This window comes from Polyodon spathula, chromosome 14 (genome assembly GCF_017654505.1).
Source record: "Polyodon spathula isolate WHYD16114869_AA chromosome 14, ASM1765450v1, whole genome shotgun sequence".
In the NCBI taxonomy this organism is placed as follows: domain Eukaryota; kingdom Metazoa; phylum Chordata; class Actinopteri; order Acipenseriformes; family Polyodontidae; genus Polyodon; species Polyodon spathula.
This window is the reverse complement of record NC_054547.1, coordinates 13,972,947-13,998,131: the sequence shown is the minus strand read 5'-3', so window position 1 is coordinate 13,998,131 and position 25,185 is coordinate 13,972,947. Positions and strand designations below refer to the sequence as shown.

The following is a 25,185-nucleotide window of genomic DNA, read 5'->3' as shown; positions in this document are numbered from 1 at the left end:
CACAGACATTAAAACAGACATCAGATTTGTGATTGTTTATTTTTTTGTTATTGATTGATACTTTAGTTTGACTACCAGTAAAAAAATGTATGTATTTACAGAGATATACACTTCCTGCACTGGAACATACCTTACTGCACATGTCCTGTCAGTCACCTGTGTCCCAATACTTCACACTTGATGAGTCACACAGCTGAACCTCGATTTAATATACCAACTTAACATCTTTCTAATGGTAGCAAAATTATTTAAATACACTGAAATGTAATATTGAAAGTGGCAATTTAACTGCTCATGGAATCCATCAATCTTTGGGAAAAAAAATGTTTGTGGAACGTTTATACTTCACATTCAACACAGTAGCTATATCATCATTGGGTCATTGGGGGTTTTGAAGTCTTCATCCTAATCCAGTTATGCTCATTACAATGGAAATGAAAGCTAGGGCAGAACATTGAGCTTTCTCTGCTGTAAAATATCTTGCATTTCACAGGTACCTCCCGATGGGGAATTATCTGTCCACAAAATGGAGATATGCTTTTCCAATGAAAATACAGGTTTGTTTAGCATCAGATATCAACAGCCTCAAAGACAAAAAACATAAGTACCATTGGACACTTTTACAATTTTTTTTTTTTGTTTGTTTGTTTTTTTAAATTAAGCTCTATGGACCTTCAAAACATGAACCTTGATCTCTGAGATCACTTGCTGTACATCTGGTAGGCAAAAAAATAAATAAAAAAGGCAGGAAGGTGCAATTTGGCAGTACATCAGCTCTGGAAGTACAATTCAAAATTGATTTGTGTTTATATAAACTACATCAAGCAGAAAACATACTTTGGTTAATAAATCTAAATTGATATCAGCAGGAAAGAGGCAGACACAAGCCAACAGATTCTTGCAGGAGAAGAGTTTCAAGAGTAGTATTGATCTCTCTGTGGAATCTTGCTCTTAATGCAGGTAATATAGCTGCTACATGTTGACGTATTAGATGAAGAATGTTTTCTCTTGTTCACTGTTATATTTTTTCTTTCTCAAGTCCACTCTTCCGTATGGTCTAAATATTAACCGAGGGCTTGGTGGTTAAGCATGATCATTTAATTGCCTTTCAAGTCCAAATGTATTTAGTTTTGGTCTCAAAATTAGCTCATACCACAAAACCATCACATGTTTAGCACACATCTCAGTCTCTGCATGATGGAATCCCACAACTGAAAAACAGTGGTGACTGCAGGTCGGGATTCAGATGTGCTTGTGACTTCTATATGTGATTGTTTAGGTCTATGAAATCTATCAGAAATGTCATGAACAAATGCAAAATGGTCACAGTTTATATTTATGTGCCTTGGTTGGTTAGCTATTACATGAATGACAGATCATACAGTACAGTACCTTCCCCTAAAAATGTTGCATACAAATGTTTGCAGGCCCCACAAGATAACACTGATACTTTAAATATCTTTATACAGCATGTTTATATTTGGGAAATGTGTTATATTTTTGTTCAATGTATTACAGATTTGAGATGAAGCTTTAGTACAAGCAGAAACATAATTTTACACATTAATCATACAGAACTTGTGACCAGATCTAATTCCTGCTGTAGATTTCAAAATGGACTGCTTAAAAAGGTTATAGTTAATTAGCTTAATTAATATAATTTTACATACAATTTGATTTAACATAAAAGACTAAACAAACCAGAGCAATTTGCAGTCACATAACAGAATGCCTTCACAATCTGTTTTTGCAGGTCTATCCTTAGACCTGTGCATTTTTTGGATCCAGAATGATTTGCAGGCTGTTAAGCATCATAATTATAGATTACTCCTCAACAGACCTCAGAGATGTCGCCAAACGCCACCTCTGTCAGTTGTATTTGGTAAATTCTAAGCTAAGCCGCCATATTGTTTTCATCTCCACAAACGTTTTAACTGACAGTGCTGCCACTGGTTGCTGGGGTGACGGCCTCTTCCCAGCTTCTGCTAACATTCTATTGGTTGGTAAAGCAATTCATTTAACATAAACCTCCACTGAAAAATTCCCTAACCCGTTGTTCTTGCAGACTGTTGCCCCACTCTGAATATGGCTCACTGATCAAGTGAAACTAACATTAAAGCAACCTTAGTGTCTGAAATAGAATTGTATAACAATAATATTACAGTACTGTATAATGTTATTGGACTGTTTTTATATTGAGTATATGCATGGGTGTCTATTAATAATAGCAAGAGTATGAGTACCTGTGACAAAAATACAATGAGTTCTGGTGATAAATCTCCCTCCCGACCTGTGAGGGCGCTAAAGAACGAGAGGAGAAGTATCTGGAAGGGCTGGCCTGACAGTTCGTTTCCGGAACTGGGAAGTCGGTCAGCCTGGAAGGAAGCGAGACTCTGTTGTAGGACCGTAATGACCTGAAAGGTAAACGAGGGGCAGCTGCAAGTAATAAGGCAGCTGCAACCGTTTACCTAGATGTCATGCGGGAGTACATATAGGGGCCAGGGTAATGCTGATCTTTTCCTTCGTTTGGGTAAAAGCTCAGCAGAGAGAAGGACCGAGAGAGGAGCTCTCGTACAGAAAGTGAAAAAGAGTTGTGTATTGTGTTTTGTCTGTTTTGTAATTGTTTGCATTTTGCACCACCAGACAGTTAACTCACCTATCCGGAGCTGTTGACCAGGGTCAGCACGATCCAGATCACCACTGCACAGAACCGTCAGAAAATACAGTGTCTTCACCCACCACAAGCATGTCTGCACTCACCCAGGACTGGTGACAGTGTGTTCGTTTTTGTTCAGGACTGTGCCTTGCTTTGTTATCCCTGTGCTTTACACATTGTTGTGTATAGCCGGGGATTTATTATTTTACGGTCACCAGACCTGGATTATAAATAAAAGCACCTTTGCACTGGAAACCGTTGTCTGCCTGTCACTCCTGCATCGCATCACCGCAACACCCGTTCCCCCTACCAACCACTTTGCCACAGTAACCTTTTTTCTTTGTTTTGGCATAGCCTTGCACATCACCGCTTAGATGGTCTAAGAAGTATTTGGTAGGTGAAAGTTATATGATAGTCGTGCCTGAATATCATGGCAGATTCACTTCTGCTTGAATTGCATTGTATATTTTTTCACAGGCATTGTTGTTATCAATACAACATTGACAGTATTCATTGGACAAGGGTGTTTGTTTGATTTTTAAAGCACAGTAAGGGTCTTTTTGCCAGATCTCCATCCAATTAGGATCATGTGGGATGCACTTGACCAATTGATCTGGGTAATGGCAACTAATAACTCATTTTGTATACAATTCTATACGCAATGAAACGAGCTTGCAGGAAAATAAGAGAACAATTCATTGGAGACACATTTTAATTTAATGAGCAAATCAAATCTACTTTAGCTATCTTGTCATTGAATAATTCAATCTCTGACCTGAGTGTCTAATATTTTTGTATGGATATAAAATATTATTCTATATATCATTCACTGCAGTAAAATCATTTTCTCAAAAAATGATCACACCATGTTTATTTATTTTTATTTATTTTTTAATAATAGTTAATCTACAAAACTTTGTTTATATCACTTTATGTCTTCACCTATGATGGAAAGTATATCACCATGGTTGCAACAGAACATATAAAAAAGTATAAACAAATGTATTTAAAAGTGGAAGTTACTGTTTGGTCTCTGTTTTTTTTTTAATTACTTAGCATTATATTTAGTGGTGTTATTTGGATTATTTGTGTACGTTTTTTACAGATTAGTAAAAAAAAAAAAAAAAAAAAAAAATTCGATTAGTTTGCACACATACAGTACAGATCTGCTCAAACACTTTTCACATATATAAGTTGGAACTGTCTCCATGTATTGACATCATGTTTCTTACATCAGGCTGACAGGTTAACCACACAATTTTGTTGTCTTGTAATTGACAGAGTTTGGCAATCTGGCATTGAAAGACTCCAAAGAGGAGTGGATCCGCACCACCTCACTGGTGGACAGTTTGAGTCGGTGACGAAGCAGACAAGAGAAGAGGTCCAAGCTCTGCTGGCCAGGTGGTGACAGTCTATTTACACGGTCTCGAATCTCCAGCAGCTGCAACAGAGCAGAATCCTGCGATCCATGAGTATAGGGATAATCGAGTTGTAAAATCAGATCTCGAATAGCTTCTGGATCAAAGGGCATGCTGTAACCAAACACTCGGATGCTGTTTATTTTCATGTAGCCCAAATTCCTTGATGAATCCATAAACTCCAGAGGTTCATAATAAATGCTGTCATTGCCATTAACACCAGGTTCCTTAATACGACTCCTCAAGTAGATGTGAACAGTTTCAAAAAACGTTTTCCACTTGTTCCCTAGAGTTAAGGTCCAGTTGTAACACTCCAGGGGAGGTTCAATCTTAGTCCGCTCCCAATCAGGAAAACTGTTCTCATTAACAGGCATAAGCCAACTCTCGGAGTGACTGCCTCCAAAAGGGTTGACATATAAAGCCAGAACTGGCTCTAGAGTACTGTTTTTCGTGAGACAAATCTGAATGGATATACCCAGCAGCATGTGGACAAGGTTGGACCTGTACTTGTTGCTCTTGAGGGTGAGGAGCATGCGTTTCCGCCATGAAGGGTCAAACCAGCTGTTGAGGCGCATGTCATTGCTGATAAAGATGGCATGGACCTCAAGTCTTCTGTCGGTTTTTTGCAAGAGGTATTTCAATTCAAGATCCTGCAGGTCTGTCTCGAATCCAAGGTAGTTCTCTGTAGAGTCAGCCACCTCAGGTTTACAGGTCCCCTGGCTCAGCATATACCTGGGGTTGCAGTTGCCACAGCGGGTGTGGTTCTCAGAAGCACAGGCTGCACAGCCTTGCCCTTCTCCTATTGCACATGGAATGGCCACTTGACAGGAACTGTGATCATAGGCACAAAGGCAGCTGTGAGTTTCTTCAGAAAATGACCCCTCTTGGTTGTTCTCTGTGCAGTAAAGCAATGACTGAATGTATCTCAACCAGTAGGTCAGCGGTCTAAAGATAAAATATATAATTAATGACCAATACAACAAGTTGCAAATATTACAGGGTAATTGGTATGGACTGTTAAAGTACATAAAGAACCAAAACAAGTGATTTTCTTTTGGATGACATGTTTAAAAAAATATATACATTATAAATGTGCATGGCCATTTTGTAGTTTACTATTTTGTACACTGCTCCACCATAACTTACATGTATGTGATTTACTCTGGTTACCTGCGCATTGCCCTGATTCCACTGGTTTTTAACACTAGAACATCATTGTGACCCATTTTGCATTAAACATGTTAATTACTCTTCTGTTGTAAGTCGTATGTGTGTCCATTTTTGACTTTTCCTAAACATATAAATTAAATATCCTGATGCCGTTTGATAGCCAGAGTCAAATAATTTATAAAGTTATTAACAGTTCTACTTAGAACTGCCACGCAGGCCAATGTGACCTATGCAATACAATACCTGTCTTTTTTGAATATAACATAAGATATTCGATTATTTTTGTAAATGCAGCAAACAAAACAAGCCCCTTCCTCCTAGCACATGTGTTGTTTTTTTTTCAAGCCTTTGTTTGTAGACTGACTACAATACAGAGATTGCTATGATAGCTGATTTGTCAAGATGCCAACTCAGTGAAAGCCTAGTTGTTTATTTTTCATTGTACCTGGGAGACAACAATCCTTTGTTTTGTTCCTCAGATGCAACTGGGAATATATCATTAATCTTGAAAGTAGTCATTTTGATTGGAATACGGCAAGCTGCACTGAGATGCATACAGCAAACTGAAATGACAGGTAGGATAACAACTTATGTGCCTAATATGAAACATATTTTATATATATTATTTTTATATTACTTTTAGAAAAAGAAGCATTTTGGTTTTGCAGGTGTGTATGTACCAGTTTACACAATAGTGTTCAGTGGAACTGTGTCTGTGTTTCCAACACAGCTCCTGGACGCAGGCACAGTAAGCTAGCAGATGCGTACACTTCTCCATAGAGTACAATGCAGCTGTCATACAGGAAACAGTGTTATATTTTCTTTTTATGTAGTATTAGAAACAATGATTTCATTTTTCATAATTTTGTATGTACATATACAGTACCCATTTACACCTGTACTTAGGTAGATGTACATACCCATTTCTTTTGAAATGTGTATTTTATTATATTTGTTCACTGTTTATAGTTATGCTGAATATGCGTTGATTATAAAAATAAAGCATTTTATTTTAAATTTCCATTTAAATATGGTGTTTCTGCAATACAAATGTTAGCTATGATGTTCATGAATAAACCTTTTCAGTTGTATCCTATAGTATGTCTTTCATTTTCATAACGAAGGAGTTTAGAAATGTATGGGTCAAAGTGACCCATGTGGCGGTTCTAGTGTTAATAGGATTTTCTATCATTTGTAATAAGCAACTATAAGCATTTTTTCTTTGTTAGACTATATTATAGGATAATACTAATTTAGCTTCTAGATGACATCCCATCTATAGATTACTCGCTAGTTACAATAGTCTACTCTTACCCAAGTTTTGTAATGTATTTAACATAAGTTTGAACTGCTATCCAATGTTATACTATTTGTATTAAAGCTGTAATTTAATCTGTGGCAATGCATGACTTTGTGGCCTGTTTGCCAGCAATGTCTGTCCTCACGCAGTCTTTATTAAAGTTCATGGTGATACAGAGTTCAAGTGTGCACAGCAGGCCCCTCTCCTCCCTACATAATGCATTTGCTTTTCCATGCATAATTTCTTCCTGCAGACCTCTGTGCACTGTGAACCACATGACTTTCATATATAAACACAGCTTGTAGCCCTTTGGAATCCAAAGAACTCTCCAGTCTTTGTTTAGGCCAAACTCCACATTAACACAATTTTAATTTTATTTAATCAAATATTGTGCAAGCAGATTGTTCTTTTGCACAGAATCATTTTAAAGAAAATCCAAGAATGAACTGTCCTCTAGATTTTCACCACTATGCGTTATGCTCTTCCCTTTTCTATTTAAACTAATGGTCTCCCCAAAGGTATTATTTTGCCCCTTCCCAAAAACCTAACAAGGTATATTAAAAACTTCTGCCCCTAGGGATGAATCAGGATAACACACATCTCTCAACACTAAGGAAATATATGACATCAGTACTTGGACATGCTTCGAGCTTTTATTTAGATAGCTCAGTAGGTTTTGGAGGTTTGCCACTCCTTGAAGACATGACATACAACATTTTTAGATGTTCCAATTGCAGCTACAGTCACACTGATGCCCTAATCAATCAGGCATTGACTTCAAAGACACTTGCCTCTTTAGAACTATCCTGGTTAAAAACGAGTTCCTTTACCAGACATGAAATAGATAATTGAATTCATCCTTTATATATGCATGAATCAACCAATGCCTAACAGACAACATTCTTCACTCTTCTTGTTCCCAAGTTGACCGTCATTACAGTATTAGCTGCACAATAAATACTGCATGTGTTTTGTTTTGTTTTTTTCTGTAGGAAAATAGCTGACCTATGTTGTACTAGTTGCATTATACTTTCTAATTCCATTATAATTGTTAATTTAATTAATCCCTAGCTAGAATATTCTGTGCTATACTACTTTGATTAAAGCTTTCTGCTCACTTAAAGGCAACTCTAATAGGGATCAATTTGCACCTATCCTTTTTGAAAAATTAATTTAACAAAGCAATTCCCCAAACTTTGATACTTTTAAACCAGGGAAATTAAACTGCTTTTTTTCAAGAAGATCACTGGCTACTTTGAAACCCACTTATTATCAGTCTCAGGTTAGCCAACATTTATATTTATACTGGTATATAAGCTATTCATTTAAGTCACAGCTTAACTGTGTGACATGGTTTTACAGGATTTGTTTCATAATGAAATCATTAGCTCTGCTATATTAATGTTTTAAAATCCCAAAACAAAATACCATATTCCTGAAAAATGTCAGTAAAAATTAGATCAATTTGCATTCCCAGTGACATTAGAATCAGAGAGGGAAGATAATGGAATGTATACGAAGTGGAGCTAATTGGTGGTTGAATTGACTTTTAATCATGTTCAACAATATAGGGCACATTGATACTATTTCCACATCTATTTTGTCTTTTGAGATTGGGTTTTAATATATAGCCCCATGCATGCACATCCATTAACACTGTTCTAAAATACTTTGGAGAAAACAAAATACTATAATATAATTTAAGTTAAGGATATTCAATTATATGAATTTAGTGTACAACAGTACCTACCTCTCTCTTGTCAGAGTGACTTGGGGCTGTTTCTGACACCTTTTACTAAGAGCGAAGAGCTTATAGACAACTCTTTGTGCCTTACTGTAGAGAGCCTTCATGCTGTTTTCAAGCAGATCATACCGCCGTAGAAAGGCAGAGTCCATTGACCATAGGTGTTGTAACGTTGAGATGTTCAGGAAATAGTTTTGTGGTAGCCTTTTCAGAAACATTTTAAACTCATCTGTTAAAAGTAAACAACAAGTAAAGATAAAGACACATCTTGTCAAAGTTTGCCAAACTACTGGTCAGTTTCTTTAGTTTTATAGAATTTTCCAAGCTAATGCTAGCTAAACATGACTCACAGGGCAGGTTTTTCAAAAGGTCGTAAATGATAACTCCAGTGTTAATTGGTATGTAGATTGACTTAAATTCTACAGAATTTCAAAGTGCTGTGTAATATTTTGAATTGTGACAATATTGCAGATATATAAGTCAATAAAGCTGCTTGTACACTCATATGCAAGGAAGAAAAAATGAAGAACTCCAATATCCAGAACACAATTTTAAATCTATATAGACGTAATTTTATTGTTACGTTGTAACATATTGTAACATATTGTTTTATTGGATTATTTTAGTTTCATTCTACGATTATGTTCCACATGTATATAGTTAATAAAAATAGCACTGGCCACACACCACCTGTTTTTGTTTAGTTCCAAATGCTGTGCCATTTCTTCCAACTTGTATGTACTTTAATACACCAAATGGTTGTCCCTTTTTCTTTACCTTGTTTCCTTCTCTTGTTGTTGTTGCCATATTTACAAATGAAGACAACGTAAACAGACTGCTCTACTCCAAGGAATCAGTTGTGGCAACATCGGTACCTCAGTTAGTTAATTGTGGCAGGTGCATTCCATTGATATAATAATAACTTTAAATTTAAATATAGCGCCATTCATACCAAAGTTTTAAACTGAGAAACTGAAGGAGAATTTACAATGCAGCTGGGCAGAGAGTTTGATAAGGAAGGGGCAATGCGACTAACACTAAGCCCAATTAAGTAGACATGAATGTGGTTAAATATGTTTATACTTGGGGGAAATAAATGCAAATTTTGCTGTCTTCAGTGGAAATTACATCACCTGTTGGTCTTATAAATTAAGTACCCTAAAAAAACATTATAACTGTGGAACCCACTGTGTCTCTAACATTTTGGACACAGACTGATTGCATGTGTAGTTATGCATGAAATTGAAACAGTACTCTTTTGTAATAATTAAAAAAAATGCTGTGCTGCATTGTGACAGAAATAGAATGATCTTTGGTAAACCTCCCTCCTGACCTGTGAGTGCTCTAAGTAATAGAGTACCCTGGACTGTTCTGGGTTAAAAGGACGTTGGTCATCTAGAAAGGGGATGGAGCTTCGCAGCTGTACTAACCCATTGACCCAGAATGGAAATGATGTGGCAGCCGCGGATTGGAGGAGCGGTTGCAATCATTTAACAAGGGGTTATGTGTGACGGTACAAAAAGGGGACGAAGCAACATAATCTGTTCCTTCGTTTTGGTTAAAGAAATAACACAGAAGGACCTGTGTATTGTGAAAGTGTATCGTGAGTGTTTGTTTGTTTTGTCTCTAATTGTTTGATATTATTATTAGTAGACGGCTAACATGTCTGGACCTGTCACCAGCGGCCAGCACAAACCCGGACAACAGTCCACTTGTGTCATGATAAATAATTGTAATACCATCATGAGCACTACAGCACGCATCCAGGACTGGTGACCGTGTTTTGTGTATTGTGTTTGTAATGGGACAGTATTTATTATTTGGAACTGCAACTTCTTTATTTATAACAGTGCAATACCCATTGCTGGGTCTTGCCTGGGAAATATTATTCACCAGACCAGGAGTATGAATAAAAACCACTTGCACTTGGATTACCATTGTCTGCCTTTCATTTAATCACCACATCACTCCTGCACCTGTACACTGGAAGCCACTTTGCCACATGCATTCATGAAACTTCATTAGTATGCTGATGAATGCTTAAATCGTGCACCGATTGATGTATGCTAATGCTTTTTGGAAAAGGAATTTGATTTTATATTCTAAGGATACTATTTACAAATACTGTAATGTGTTTTAGCTGTACATAATTAAGGAAACTGGGCTTCTACATATTTATATTGATTATACTGTGACACTTTAAAAGAACAGATGGGGACATTGAAAACATCTTATTACTCTAACTGAATGTACTTAACAGTAATCATGTTTTCCAAAGCATCAGTGTTAACATTGACTTCGGTATAGCCTAAAACTATAACTATTTTTGTGCTGTCTTTAACGCTTAGAAACAAGTCACACTACTTCACAGATTTGTGGGACAGTCAAAAAATAGCTGTTAATGCATGATATTTAAATACATTCTGTTTTGCATTTGACCTGAAAACACACCTGCTTTACATTAATAGCCCAGTGACAGAGTGGTGAGTGGATACAGGTGATGCAGTGCAGTGCTGAATAAATAGACAGACAATGATATTCGTTATAACTTTCTGTCGCTTTGATTGAGTTTGGATACCGTACCCTTTTCTAGCTGGCCTACCCACGGGAATAAATTGTCATGCCTTTTAGTCCAGGGTACTCTGTTCCCTTTACACAGCGCCCTCACAGGTCGGGAGGGAAATCTAACACCAAGAATCATTCGATCTCTGTCACACTCCCCTAAAATCCAAGCAAGGTAATGATCAGATGAACAATGACGTAATACAATATAACAAAATACAATAAAAATAGATGGCCCCAATCATACAGAAATGTAATAAAATAATATAGTACAATTTGTCATTTACCTTTACTTCTGATCAGACAGGCAAACATGTAACATTTAGTCTACTTTCTCTATTAACAAAAGTCATCACCTGCCATATTGCTAAAGTTATATTCCAACCCTACAGCCTGAATTTATGTGACACTAGTACATAAACAAATATCTTTATAAGTTGGTCCCATTATTGTATTTTTACCTGCATCTTCAAACTCTTTGTAGAGGGTGGTCCAAGCCTCACTTATTCGAATCAAGCTTTCCTCCATTGCTTGAATGTCCATGTAAGGACAGTTGCATTCTGGGAAGCTCTGGTCACACCGGCACCAACAATCATTGCCCTTACAGATAAATCCACCTTCTGTGTTACAGGCAATGTAACTGAGAGCAGCTTGCACAAAACGTCCCTTCAGATAGTCTGGGAGAATGACCTGCAGACCTTAAATAATAATAATAATAATAATAATAATAATAATAATAATAATAATAATAATAATAATAATAATAATAATAATATGGAAATGATGAAGGTATAAGATACAATAGAATGGTGTGCTAACTGAAAACATCAGAAATGTCTGCAGCTCTGTGCTTTACTTTATACAGTTTATGACAAAAGCAATTTTGGATGTGTTAGTAAATATATGTAAAAAGAAAAGAAATAGAAGAAAAATAAACTTTCTTACATAAATACAGACAAATTTCTCCCTGTTCTACAAAAAGTAACCTACCTTGCAAATGGACTTTGTTTTCAGGACTCTGAACCAGAACAGAGCTAACCGAGTCAAGGTTGTCATAGTTACTGCATCCAAGGGGACCAGTACGAGTTTCAGTTACCTGGGAAACAACAAATACAATATGTACTTGTGGCAAAGTGTAAGCCCTGCGCATGCGGAAATATGTAGTTTATTGTATGTTTTTGTGTTAATTGTTAACATATTGATTTAAATAATTGTTTAGCTGCTGTGGCGCACCACCGGGGACAATTACCCGTCTGCGTGGAGCAGCAGCTGAAAGCAATCAGCTGTTCCAGCAGACGGGTGGGCATGTCTCAGTGGAGTGTCAGTATAAAAGCATGGCGATCGCTGTGAACGGGGCTGCTGCAAGGCCTGCCGTTTTCACGACACCTTTGATTTATAGTTTGTTGTGCTGTGTTATATTTTGCACTTTTTGTACAGCTTGATGTATTAGTCCTCTGTGCATTACCATCGCTGGTAACGTCACATGACCACTGTGGCAGGCTGGTGAGTGGATATAGGCCCAGAGACAGACTGCAGTTCAAAAAATCCTAATTTTATTATAAATAAACACAAAAATAAAGTGCACAATGGCAAAATAAAGATCTTTAAACACAAATAGAAAGATAACAAAACAAAACTTACAAAAATAGGTTTCCAGCCTGGGCAATGCCTTCACTGGATTTAAAAAAATTTCAACCACAAAAAAACACCAACCTGCTTCCTCAGCTCCCTCCTCCCCAATGAGAAGCAGAGGTCTCCTTTTATGTCAGGTGGCTGGGCGCTGATTGATCGTTAATTAACCTAATCAACCCCAGCCACCTGAACATAATAAACCCAGGCAGGTAGGGGAAATTAACCCCATCCCTGCCAATTTAAAAAGGGCAGAGCTTTGCTCCGCCACACACCTCCCCCCATGTACAACGTACACAGGCCGCAATCGGCCAACTCCACCCTACCCCCCACCCCCTCCCCCCAAGAGTCCAATTATGTCCCTTGGGTGGGCTGTTATGGTGGGTGGTGGTGGGCGGGGTTGATGTCGGAGCCCGCAAGCCTTCTTTGTTTGAGGGGGCCCCGGATCTCCAAAGTAGTACGGTGACAGCGGCCCGGCTCCCTCTGGTGGCAGGGGTGGCGACGGCGGCCTAGCTCCCTCTAGTGGCGGAGGCGGCGACGGCGGCGGACCCTCGGCAACCCTAGAAAACAAAAAGGAGACGCCAGCAGTCCCAAGCGATGTGGAGCAGCAGACAACCCCAAGTGATGCGGAGCAGCAGGCAACCCCAGCCAATCCAAATGAGTCATCCCTGAGTGGAGCGGGCGTGGAATCCCTGGGCGGTGCAAGGCAGGCATCCTTGGGCCATAGCTTCTCCTCTCTGGGCTCTGGGAGCGGCGGCTCCTCCCTCTCGGGCTCTGGGGGCGACGGCAGCTCCTCCTCCCTCTTGGGCTCTGGGGGCGACGGCAGCTCCTCTTCCCTCTCAGACTCTGGGGCGACGGCAGCTCCTCCTCCCTCTCGGGCTCTGGGGGCGACGGCAGCTCCTCCTCCCTCTCGGGCTCTGGGAGCGACGGCAGCTCCTCCTCCCTCTCTGGCTCTGGGAGCAACGGCAGCTCCTCCTCCCTCTACGGCTCTCGGGAAGGCGGCTCAGCCCTCTCTGGCTCTCGGGAAAGCGGCTCACCCCTCTCTGGCTCTCGGGAAGGCGGCTCACCCCTCTCTGGCTCTCGGGAAGGCGGCTCACCCCCCTCTGGCTCTCGGGAAGGCGGCTCACCCCTCTCTGGCTCTCGGGAAGGCGGCTCACCCCTCTCTGGCTCTCGGGAAGGTGGCTCACCTCTCTCTGGCTCTCGGGAAGGCGGCTCACCCTTCTCTGGCTCTCGGGAAGGCGGCTCACCCCTCTCTGGCTCTTGGGAAGGCAGCTCACCCCTCTTTATTGGAGTCACCGGGGCATCTCCCATGTCTACCACCAGGTAATTAACCACCATGAGGGCAACCTCTGGGAAGGACGCCGGGTGGTGTTGTTCCTCCCACTGTTCCCACCTCTCCCCATCTCGACGCCAGAGTGTTGATAACTATGGGGAGATCGTGGACGAGGTCTGTCTCAGGGTGCATCAACCAGTCCCAGATCTCCTGGGACGGTGATGAAGGTGGTGGTGCTGGAGTTAGTGGGGTGGCTCCTGATGCCCAGGGTGAACACTGCACCTCTTCCTGGGCCTGGTTGTAGGGGCATCCTGCCCAGTTGTGGCCGTCCTCCTCACACCGGCCACACCAGTTTGCCGGTGGCACGTCTGGGCAGGACCACCAACGATGACCCTCCTTCCCGCACCAGGAACACCAGGGGAAGAGGCTGGCCGGGTCCTCCAGCGGTGGCTGCAGCAGCTTACATTTCTTCAGCTGCTGCTTTTCCTGCCTTTGGCGCTGTCTGCTCTTCTTTCCCATAATCCCCCAAAAAAAAAAAAAAAATAGTTCTCCCAAAAATTCCAAAAAAATAAAATAAATACTGCTCTGAGCCTCTAGGTGGCGCTATCCCGCTGCTGACACCAAATGTGGCAGGCTGGTGAGTGCATAGAGGCCCCGAGACAGACTGCAGTTCAAAAAATCCTAATTTTATTATAAATAAACACAAAAATAAAGTGCACAATGGCAAAATAAAGATCTTTAAACACAAATAGAAAGATAACAAAACAAAACTTACAAAAATAAGGTTCCAGGCTGGGCAATGCCTTCACTGGATTTAACAAAAATTTCAACCACAAAAAACCACCAACCTGCTTCCTCAGCTCCCCCCCCCCCCCAATGAGAAGCAGAGGCCTCCTTTTATGTCAGGTGGCTGGCGCTGATTGATTGTTAATTAACCTAATCAACCCCAGCCACCTGAACATAATAAACCCAGGCAGGTAGGGGAAATTAACCCCATCCCTGTCAATTTAAAAAGGGCAGAGCTTTGCTCTGCCACAACCACCTTTATTTTACTTTCGTTTTCTGTTTTTTTGTGAAAAAAACCTGTGCGCCTGTGCTGGCATTTTCAACATCAACACCACGTCTGTCTCTCGGTATGCTTGAACAGTGGCGACCCACACGCATGACACGAGGAAGACCCTGTCACAGTACTTTATTAAGCCATGAATCCAAATACGAAGACTACAAATGAATAAATCAACAAGGATTGGAACGTGTATTGGAAACGAGCAGATGCACCCATTAAGATTTGTATTTAATACATGTAATCTAAAATGAGTGAATGTCAATTCTATATCTAGACCATTTCTATTGATACAGTATGAAAACCCTAATGGTTCTGTAAACAAATTATAAAACACAACAAATTAGGCAATACAAATGCTTTCTATTATTTTTGTTAGCGAGAGAATCAGGTGCCAGTGAGGTAGTAAACAGTACCACTATATACATTCTCTTTGCCATTATATTGTCTAAATAATAATTGCCCTACTATGGAGAAAACGAAGAAGAATCTCGAATCCCTAAGTGAACCTAATTTCTTAAGCAGTGAGTGGGTGGTTCTCTTCAGGCAGAGAGATACCTTTCTCGCTTATAATTACCTCATAATAAATGTTCCACTATTCTTACAGAAAGGAAGTTAAAATGTTTATTTTTATTTTGTATATGTTCCTATTATGTCTGTTTACGGGGCTGCAGCACTCAATGTTTGAGAATTTCTTAGTTACATATTGACTGACATGTCTCAATTAAACTTTTGTGCATATTCATTCATGGTGGTAACTTCACTTAAGAACATAAGAAAGTTTACAAACGAGAGGAGGCCATTCAGCCCATCTTGCTTGTTTGGTTGTTAGTAGCTTATTGAAGCCAGATCTTATCTAGCAGTGTCTTGAAGGATCCCAGGGTGTCAGCTTCAACAACACCACTGGGGAGTTGGTTCCAGACTCCCACAATTCTATGTGTAAAAAAAGTGCCTCCTAATTTATGTTATGAATGCCCTTTTATCTAATCCCCATTTGTGACCCCTGGTCCTTGTTTCCTTTTTCAGGTCGAAAAAGTCCCTTGGGTCAACACTGTCAATACCTTTTAGAATTTTGAATGCTTGAATCAGATCGCCGCATAGTCCTCTTTGTTCAAGACTGAATAGATTCAATTATTATTATTTTTTTTTAATTTAGTCGTTGCCAATTATTTTTGTAATTTTCTCCCAATTTGAAATGCCCAATTATTATTTAGGCTCAGCTCACCGTTACCACCCCTGGGCTGACTCGAGAGCGGCGAAGATGAACACACAACGTCCTCTGAAGCGTGTGCTGTCAGCCACCCACTTTTTGACACAATGCGAATTGACCATGCAGCCACCCAGGAGCTACAGCATAGGAGAACAACGCAGTTCCCGGGCAGCTAACAGGCAAGCCCGCAGTCGCCCGGCCAGAGTACAGGGGTCGCGGGTGAGCCAAGGACACCCTGGCCGACCTAGACTCCCCCCCCCCCCCACCCCCACCCTCCAGAATGAAACACAATTGAGAATTGAGACTCGTGCAACAACTACACAACTGAGCAATCAGAGAAGACTTTCATTTCATGTGATTTGGAATCAAGCCCTGTTTCACTTTCACCCAAAATGGAGGAGATCATACTTGCAGTATCTAATTTCCCTGACCTTTTTGACAAGAGTCAAAGTAATTATAAAAACACAGAAGCCAAAAACGTAATCTGAGAGTCCACGTAAGGACAGTTGCATTCTGGGAAGCTCTGGTCACACCGGCACCAGCAGTCATTGCCCTTACAGATAAATCCACCTTCTGTGTTACAGGCAATGTAACTGAGAGCAGCTACACAGTGACACCTACTTGAGAAAAAAAGAGGGTGACTAAGAGCGGGCAAGGCTTGACCACTGTTAAAAAGTGGAAGTATGAAACGTGCATGGCGTTCTTGAATTCATGTACAGAAAATAGAAGGTAACAAACAAATGGAAACACTTTGCACTTTGTATGTATATGGTCAATGTTAAGTTTATTTACAATACTCTGTGAAATGGATCGCTGTAGATTAATACATGTACAATACAATACATGTAGGCTGCATAGAGATGTGTTTGTTATTTTCTTATATCCTATTTAAAATAAAAATAGCACACCTCATAAAATAAAAAGCAACCATATATAAAAATATGCAGCATTAATCCCTAATGGAAAAATTCTGGTATTTTTTTCTCATTTGTGAGTTTGTATTTACAGTACCACCATAAACACTACAACATCTGACGAAGACGATAGCGAGAGTAGGAGAATTGACAGGGAAATCACAGATAGTAGAGCATAGAGCAAAGAGTTTGAGGATGAAGTACACCTCTGTGAAACACGGCCCAGTACACCTCCAACACCACAGGCAGCCGTGTCACCATCAAGCTCTTCATCTGGACGGCAAGTACCAACAAAAAGGATGCACCGTAAACAGAGCGGTCCTGACCCCGTTACGGAGCAAATTTTATCTTACCTCTCGACAAAATCTAATACAAACCAACCCCAGGATGAAGATGGGCTGTACGCGCAGAGCTTGGTCCCCACATTAAAAAGGCTAAATCCCCATAAGAAATCCTCGTCAAAATAAAAATTCAACAGGTTCTCCACGAGGATGAATTCCCCCTAAGCCAGCCCGCTTATCAAAAACCACCTCAGTTTTCCAATCAATCACAAAATGTATTTTATCCCAGCTACACTAATCTCAATTAGACCTTTAATATGAAAAAGAACACAATGCCGCACTCAAGTTAGTGTTTTACATTCACACATTCATTCACAATTAAAACTGGTTAATTAAATGAGGGCCATAGAGACTGTGCTTATTTATCTTTTATTTGAGTTATTTCCTATATATTGGTCTCCTCAGCCTATGTTGGATTTTCTTAATACTGTTCGGGGAGCTGTTTTTTCAGCACTATGAAATGATCTTAGGAAAGTGACACTGTGTTGTTATGGTGCATAAATAGTATTCTGAAAAAATTAAACCTGAAAAGTAGCTACATAAAATAATTGCAACTACATTTATAGACAAAATTTGGACGTTTGTATTACAAGGCTAGATGCAGATATTTTACCTGGAACAGATAGCCTCTCTATAGTTGGTTCTATTTTTATGTCAGTGAGGACCAACACATGGCAACAGGTCTTCAAATTGAGTTGTCGACATACAAAAGTACTGTCTGAATCTGGCACCAACTAATTTTAGTTATTGGACTAATCTATGGAATTCACCTCTAGCTGATCCTTTTCTTAGGATGTCATGCACCCAAGTCCAGCACTTTTGACATCTGCGGTATAACAGCAGTAACAATAAGAGCTCTTCTCGATCAGCCAATTTTTTATTGTTTGTTTGTTATTAATCATAAATTCTGAAAGATTTGGCAATTTACAGCTGTTGAGTCGTGTCTGTAATCGCTTCTGGTGTGCAGTGTTTTCGTAGCATATTTGTTGTCTCCCCAGTAAAAACCGTGTCACGTCTGGTGTGTGAGGGCCTTAAGCCTCAAGGGGGTACACAGAACGACTCAGAAACACAAAGAAAAATGAATTAAAAAAAATGATATTGAATTGAATTTTTTTTTTATGGTATTATATATTATCTCTAAACCACTGTGCATAAATAAATGAACCGCAGATGAAAAAAAAAAAACTGAATCTATCACAGCCATACATTCCACCTTTGCGCATTTGTGACTTCAATTGAGTGGACTTTCACTCTGATATATGGGTCTGATGATTCTGCCTATGGAGAGCGCTCTGTGTTGCTCATTAACTTTGCTGTTTTCAAATTGTCATTTTATTGAATGCTAAATCAGTGAAGCCAAATATTTCAGCATTTTTAAGAAGTATATATGTTCTAGTAAACATAAATAAAAATCACAATACTCATACTTTAATGGTTTGTGTTTTATTTATTAGATGCAGCAGCATTTTTGCAAACACCAATAGCGGTTGGCTGAAATTGATACATTTCTTACTTGCAAAAGAAAAACGAAGGAAGAAAACACAAGAGAGCAGAAAGTGCAAAGCAACAGAGAGTTATACCAAATCCATTTGGATAATTTTTATGTTGGCTTTAATTTAAAAAAAAAAAAGTTTATCAATGCTATTATTATAGTTGTATCTGGTTGATATTATAAAGATTTTAAATGGCACATAACTATGCTGAGATGGTAAGTAAATGTGATAAACATTTTCAGTGCAGACTGTTGTATTATTTTTAATAACTTTGATGAATAGAAAGTGAATAGAGTGTTTCCAAAGAGATTCACAAATACTATCTTTTAATTCTGTGCGTCCAAAAAATTAAGCCTACTGTTTGATATTCTGTCCTAAACCAGCAGTCCCAAACTGTTGTGACATAAATTATATATTAAATAAAACAGGGAAAAATAAATGTGTTAATCAAAATACTGATTAACTTTTTACTGCAACTGTGGTACCATTCTGTCAAGTGAAAACTGTAAAGGGGTACTTGAGCCGAACACTCCAGACAGAAAGGGTACAGTTTAAAAAAAAAAAAAAGGTTGAAAGTCCCTGGTCTAGATGAGGACATTTCTGAGTCAACATAAACTCCTATGTCTTTTTCGTAGATTCCTTCTTCAATTTCAGTATCTCCCTGTCACAAAAATGGCTGCAGTGGGTAACGTCAGACCAGAAACAGAAACCAACACAAATAAACAGAGACATGGAGTTTGGTGAAGCTGAGTGCGTAGTTGTGCTCAGCATTTAATAAATGAACAAACAAAACACAAGACACGGCACTTTAGCCAAAATAAAGAGACAAACAAAATGTACTAACACTAATCAGACAGATTAATTTACTTTGCGTTTTTACTTTCTCCTTCTCCACACCCATTCTCCACTCACCGAACACACAACCCCGAGTGACTGAAAACATGCTGCTTTTATGCCGCTGTACCGAGACTCAATTGCTAGTCAGTAATTCAATTGGAGTCTTGCTACAACTGCACGTGAATTACTTATTTCAAATCCCCGTGCTCATGTTCCGTTTTACCTGCACGTGAAGTGCTGTTCAATCCTCGTGCCCAAATACAAATATACATTTTAAATCACTTGTGTTCATAATCCATATTATCCCCTGTACCAACTACAATACACCAACATTAACACACTACATGCAACACACAACACAAATAAATAGCCCAGGGGTGGGTCACTTTGCCACACTCCCATATGGTATTTATAAAGCATCTGTATTGCCTTTGTGCAGTGTCTTACACTTTCGGTATTAAATGTCATTTGCCATGTGTCTGCCCAGTTCTTTGTCCTCATTAACTTCGTGGAAGCTAGGGTGAAGCTATTTTATTTTCTTTCTTTTTGTATGGAGTATATCTAATTGATACAGTGTTCTCATTGTTGGTGAAGCACCACGTTTTCATTAGATTTGCAAGCTTCTTGGCTCTAACCTGTCAGATAACATTTGAACTTAGGTTGGAAAGACTGCAGAATGATAAGAAAAGGTATTATACACTGAAGCTCACATTCTCTGTTCAACAAATAGGACCAGGAGTGGGCAAGTGAGTTCTTGTTGTCATGCCAATCCAGGTCCAATCCAATCCTACATTCACAATTACTATGTATTTAATTGTGTGTGTTAACACTTGCACTTCCATAGCTGCTTTTTGAATGGCTTTTGCAATTCAAAATTTAAATATCTCTGTGTATGTGAATATCCCGAGCGAGTACGTTCTTAAGTGTTACTAAATAATTTAATTAAATACACTTATGCTGTTTCAGCTGCAGAATCATAAAAATAAATAAGTTATAAGCACTTGCTTCTGCAACCGCCAGACCTGCAGTTTATGCAGCATATTGAAATCAATACAATATAGCTGACAATTTAGTCTGGGCTTTGTAATAAAAATAAAATACGTTATTTCACAATGAATTATATAAGTCTGTAGTGTGCTGAAACACTAATGAAAGTCATTCTACACTTTCTTCTTCTTCTTCTTCTTCTTCTTCTTCTTCTTCTTCTTCTTCTTCATTAGCAGTTGTCACAAAACGTACACATACAATACAGTGTGATATTGCTATGCTACTTTTTTCTTGTCTGCCTGTCCTTTGAATAGATACCACCAAGTTGCATAAGTTATGTTATATTTATATAGTTATGTTATTTATAAATACAATTTATAAATATCAACGTATGTAAATATGACTCTTTTTGAATTAGACAAAGCGTAAGGTTGTCACCAAAGTTGCTAGCATGCTAGCCCTTTAGTTGCTTTGTTTTAAATTCTGTTGAATTACTTTGACTTTTGCCCAACAGACAAAATTGAATAATGCAAATCAACTCTAACTTCTGTAAATAATATTGTATTAATTTTCAATTGTTTTTTTTTTCTTTTCATTGTTAACATCCTGACCAATTTTTACATTTATAACATTAAAGTCTGTTTCAAAGCTCTTTTCAAAATGGTTACTCTAATGCACTGGGGTTTGAGATCTGTCCTCTATATCACTTATAAAACATAACAAGAACTCTGGCTTTTCTGTTCCGTACCACATCATGGATTGTTAATGCTGTGTTACCTGTTTGCAATGTGGGCACTATTTCCTTATTATCAGTGCACTAGAGCGAACATTTGAAAAGACCCTTGAAACAGAGTTTAACACTAGAACTGCCACGGCAGTCATTTTGACAGTTTGAGGTTTTCAAATTTTAATTATTCTGAATGTCTGAAAGTTATGTGGTTGTCCATTTGTGACTTTTCCTAAATACATTTATTAAATACCCTGATGGTGTTTGAAAGGCAGGATCACAAAAATAAGGAAGTTATAATCCAGCCCACCTAGATCTTCCAAAGCAGTCATTTTGACTGCCTTTTACAATACATCTTTTTATTTTGAATATAACGTAGAATATTAATTTTGTTGTTATCTTTGCTGGATCTGGCAGCCATCGTCCTTCGTTATATCAGTAGGAGAGATTTCATCATGAAGCCAGCCACAGCGCTTTGGCAGAAACATTTCGATCAGAAAACTGCAAAGCAGTAGATTGGAGCAGCAGCTCAACTTAGACACACGCGAGAGAAAACATGCAAGTGTAAAAACTCGTCAGGATGTTAACAATGAAAAGAAAAATTACAGGTACATTATTTAAACATTTGCAGCATATTTGTAACATATTTGTTAGCAATGCTGAATGTATAGATAAGTAATTTACCTGCACAGCACCACCATGCATAAACACTGTTTTTCTCCTTTTTTACATAAATATGGAGTAACTCCCTGTGGCGAGGTGGCCCCACTCCTGTCCGTATTTTGTGTTATGTTGTATGTGGTGTCTTATTATTGGTGTAGGTATTGGTATACAGAGTGTGGGTTATGTAACACAGGTGATGTAAGGTGTATAATTGTATTTAGGCCCTGGGATTGCATAATCAGTCCACTTGCAGATTAAAGTGAGCATTAGTACGGAAGCATCGGGAGCACACTTAGTTCACGTGCAGATGTACCGAGATTCTAACTGAATGACTGATTAGCAACTGAGTCTCGGTACAGCTGCATAAACAATCAATTTTCATTGACACAGGGTTGTGTGTTCAGAGAGAGAAAGAGAGAGAGAGTTAAGAATTCAAGATTAAAGATAGCAATTGCTATCGTGCTGGAGGGCCAGCACGATACTTGTTGTGTGTTGAGTGTCCCTGTTTGTTAGTGTCTGTCTGTTTTGGCCAAAGTGCCATTTTGTTTTGTGTCAGTGTTTTTGTTTTATTTAAATCTTTTATTTTTATTTGTGTGTTAATAAAACACTGAGCGCTGCAGCTTCTCAGTTTCACCCGCAGTTGCTGTGTGTTTTGGTTTAATTTCCTGGCCTGACATCAACCCTACAGCCAGCCTGTTCATACTCCCCCAGCTTAAGAAGTTCATCGCCAAGTTGTGTAGCTAGGTTTATTCACTCGGAAAACCGCAGGATATTTGATAATTGCAAAAGTTGAAAAACCAGTCCAAAATCCAATTTGTATTACAAAAAGGGTCTTCCTTTGAGTTTTAATTAAGTGTAATTTGTTGTATTTTTTGTAAACCATGGTGCTACAGCAGCTATTATCTGATGAAAAGTTTCAGTAAGTGAATGACTCACGCTAGAAATCATTAAATTATAAAATAGCCTCTAAAGTGCACTGCAAGATTAGCTATTTTTATTAACCAACAACCCAGCATAGGCAGGCTGTGATCTAGCAAGCACTGGAGAATGACTTCAATGCATATTCAGATGTGTTCAAATGCTAGACAGGATAATGTGAAAAAAAAAAAAAAATCTTAACTGTTATTTGTCAATATTCATGACTGTTAACTATATTTGCATTGAAATCACCAAATCTACATATATATATATATATATATATATATATATATATATATATATATATATATATATATATATATATATATATATATATACTTTAATGAAACAGGGCAGTGTAGCAGGTTAGCATCACGGCAAAGGCTGTTATCGGCAGAAGGAGACAGAGAGGCAAGAAATCTGCAGTTTAAGTGCTGCCGTGCACTTTTATTAACAAATAAAACAGGAACAAAAAAAAATAATTTAAACAAAACACTCCTCTCTTGTTCAGACTGGGCATTCACCTTCAGTGAAACATCTCCTAACTCTCCCTGGCTAATACAGCAATTGAAGTTATATATTTAACAATAAATATCAAAGCTGCTGGCTTCCTTTTATACCATGTGACTGGGGCTTGACTGACCATTAGTTAGGTGTGTTTTTGAGGCTTTTAGTATAAGTAGCAAACTAAAATGCATATCAAACTAAATTGTGAAATTAAAACTAGATACAAGAAACTGATCATGATGTTGCACATAATGTGCTTGCACTGTAACTTTTAACCCAAATGGGCTTATCTAAATTGATTCATCTACATAAATCACTCATTGTACATCAGCCATACTGCCTAACAGAGTGTAATTACTAGAAGGGCTGCCAGTATCTTCATAAATCAGAAGTTTCCGTAAAAAAAGGTAAACATTAACTCTGGAGTGTGTCCACACCATTTGTCTTTGTAACTACTAGGGGTGTACCCGAGTACAAGTACAAACGAATATTTGTAATGAGTATGGCATTTTTTCAGAGTAATACACTCAGAGAGGGTATAGAGTAAACAATTAGACATGGCATTTGGCTAATAAACATCATCATACATTCTGTTAAAAAGGAAAGCAATAGCATATTGTCCTGTAAAAGGACAGGGCATTTTATCATAACAAAGGTAAGATATATTTTGAGTTGCTTGTGATGTAAAAAGCTATGTGCCTTCAAAATAACTAATAACTCTGCTTTTCGTTTACTTTGCACACACATGCTACTGTCTGTTTTTTTGAAAAGCATTAGCTTTTAAAAAAAATTATCGCAAAGAAGTCTTCTACCAGTTGTATCCATTGTTTTATCTCGCACATGCACCTCTCCATCACAACAAACACCTAAAATCCCCAAATAACACTCAAACATCGCATTCTGTTGGTTCCTCTGATTGACCTCATCATACTTAGTTGATCTCATCATACTATGTACTGTACACAAGATAAAAATCAGGGCCAAGTCATTTTAATGGCACTTCTGGTTTTAGCCCCACCCACTTTCGATGTATTTCTATGAGTATTGGAGTACGAGTATTACATTACAATTACGTGTATGAGTTCTCTGCACACCCCGGCTACCTACAGTATATTAAGAATGATCCTTGGTATCTACAGAACATCCACAGATGCAAACTTTTAATGATTTAATATATAATAACCATAGTCCATAATAACCTTATTTAATGATTAGTCTACATAGCCTATAAGCTATGTCATCAAATTCAATACAAACAGCTTAATCTGATACCATGTATTTATTTAAGAAGACTGAGAGAATTGTAGCCAGTGGACTAATTACAGATTAATACCAAAGGGGTACTTTGTATTTATTTTAGGTCCAACATAGTACACCTGATGACAAATTATGCTGTTAGAAAAGAAAAGGAGCTAACTGAACACAATTTAAGACATGGTTTTGTAAGAGCACAGCAGTGTTCTAAGACTTGCGCTCGATGAAATTAAAAGTGCTGGAAGGTTAAATATGCTGCCCAAGTTCAATATAATCTTACTTCCAGGCTGCTTTTAATAAAACAAAAACAAACACTTAATTAACACATACAGATTTTCTCAAAACCATAGTGTCAATTTTCGCAAAAATCCAACCAAAATTAATAAAAAAAATGCATCTACTGCTACAGGGATGAATTTTAATTGTGATGATGTTGTGGAACAAAACAGAGGGATTAACTGAGCTATTAATAACTCTGGGCTTAGCTTTATTTAATATGTAGCCATGGTTTAAACCCAT

The 25,185-nt window shown here is 38.4% G+C and overlaps 1 protein-coding gene across 1 annotated transcript in view; it reads right to left on the bottom strand.

The window, feature by feature from the left end:
- Nucleotides 1-3,693: 3,693 nt before the first annotated feature.
- The window catches only part of LOC121326638 (BMP/retinoic acid-inducible neural-specific protein 3-like), a 40,055-nt gene continuing 18,563 nt past the window's right edge, over nt 3,694-25,185 (bottom strand). The window contains 4 exon segments of the mRNA XM_041269974.1: nt 3,694-5,019; nt 8,295-8,517; nt 11,312-11,548; nt 11,841-11,946. Of these exon segments, the coding sequence (XP_041125908.1) occupies nt 3,903-5,019; nt 8,295-8,517; nt 11,312-11,548; nt 11,841-11,946 (1,683 nt within the window). The 3' untranslated portion in view covers nt 3,694-3,902.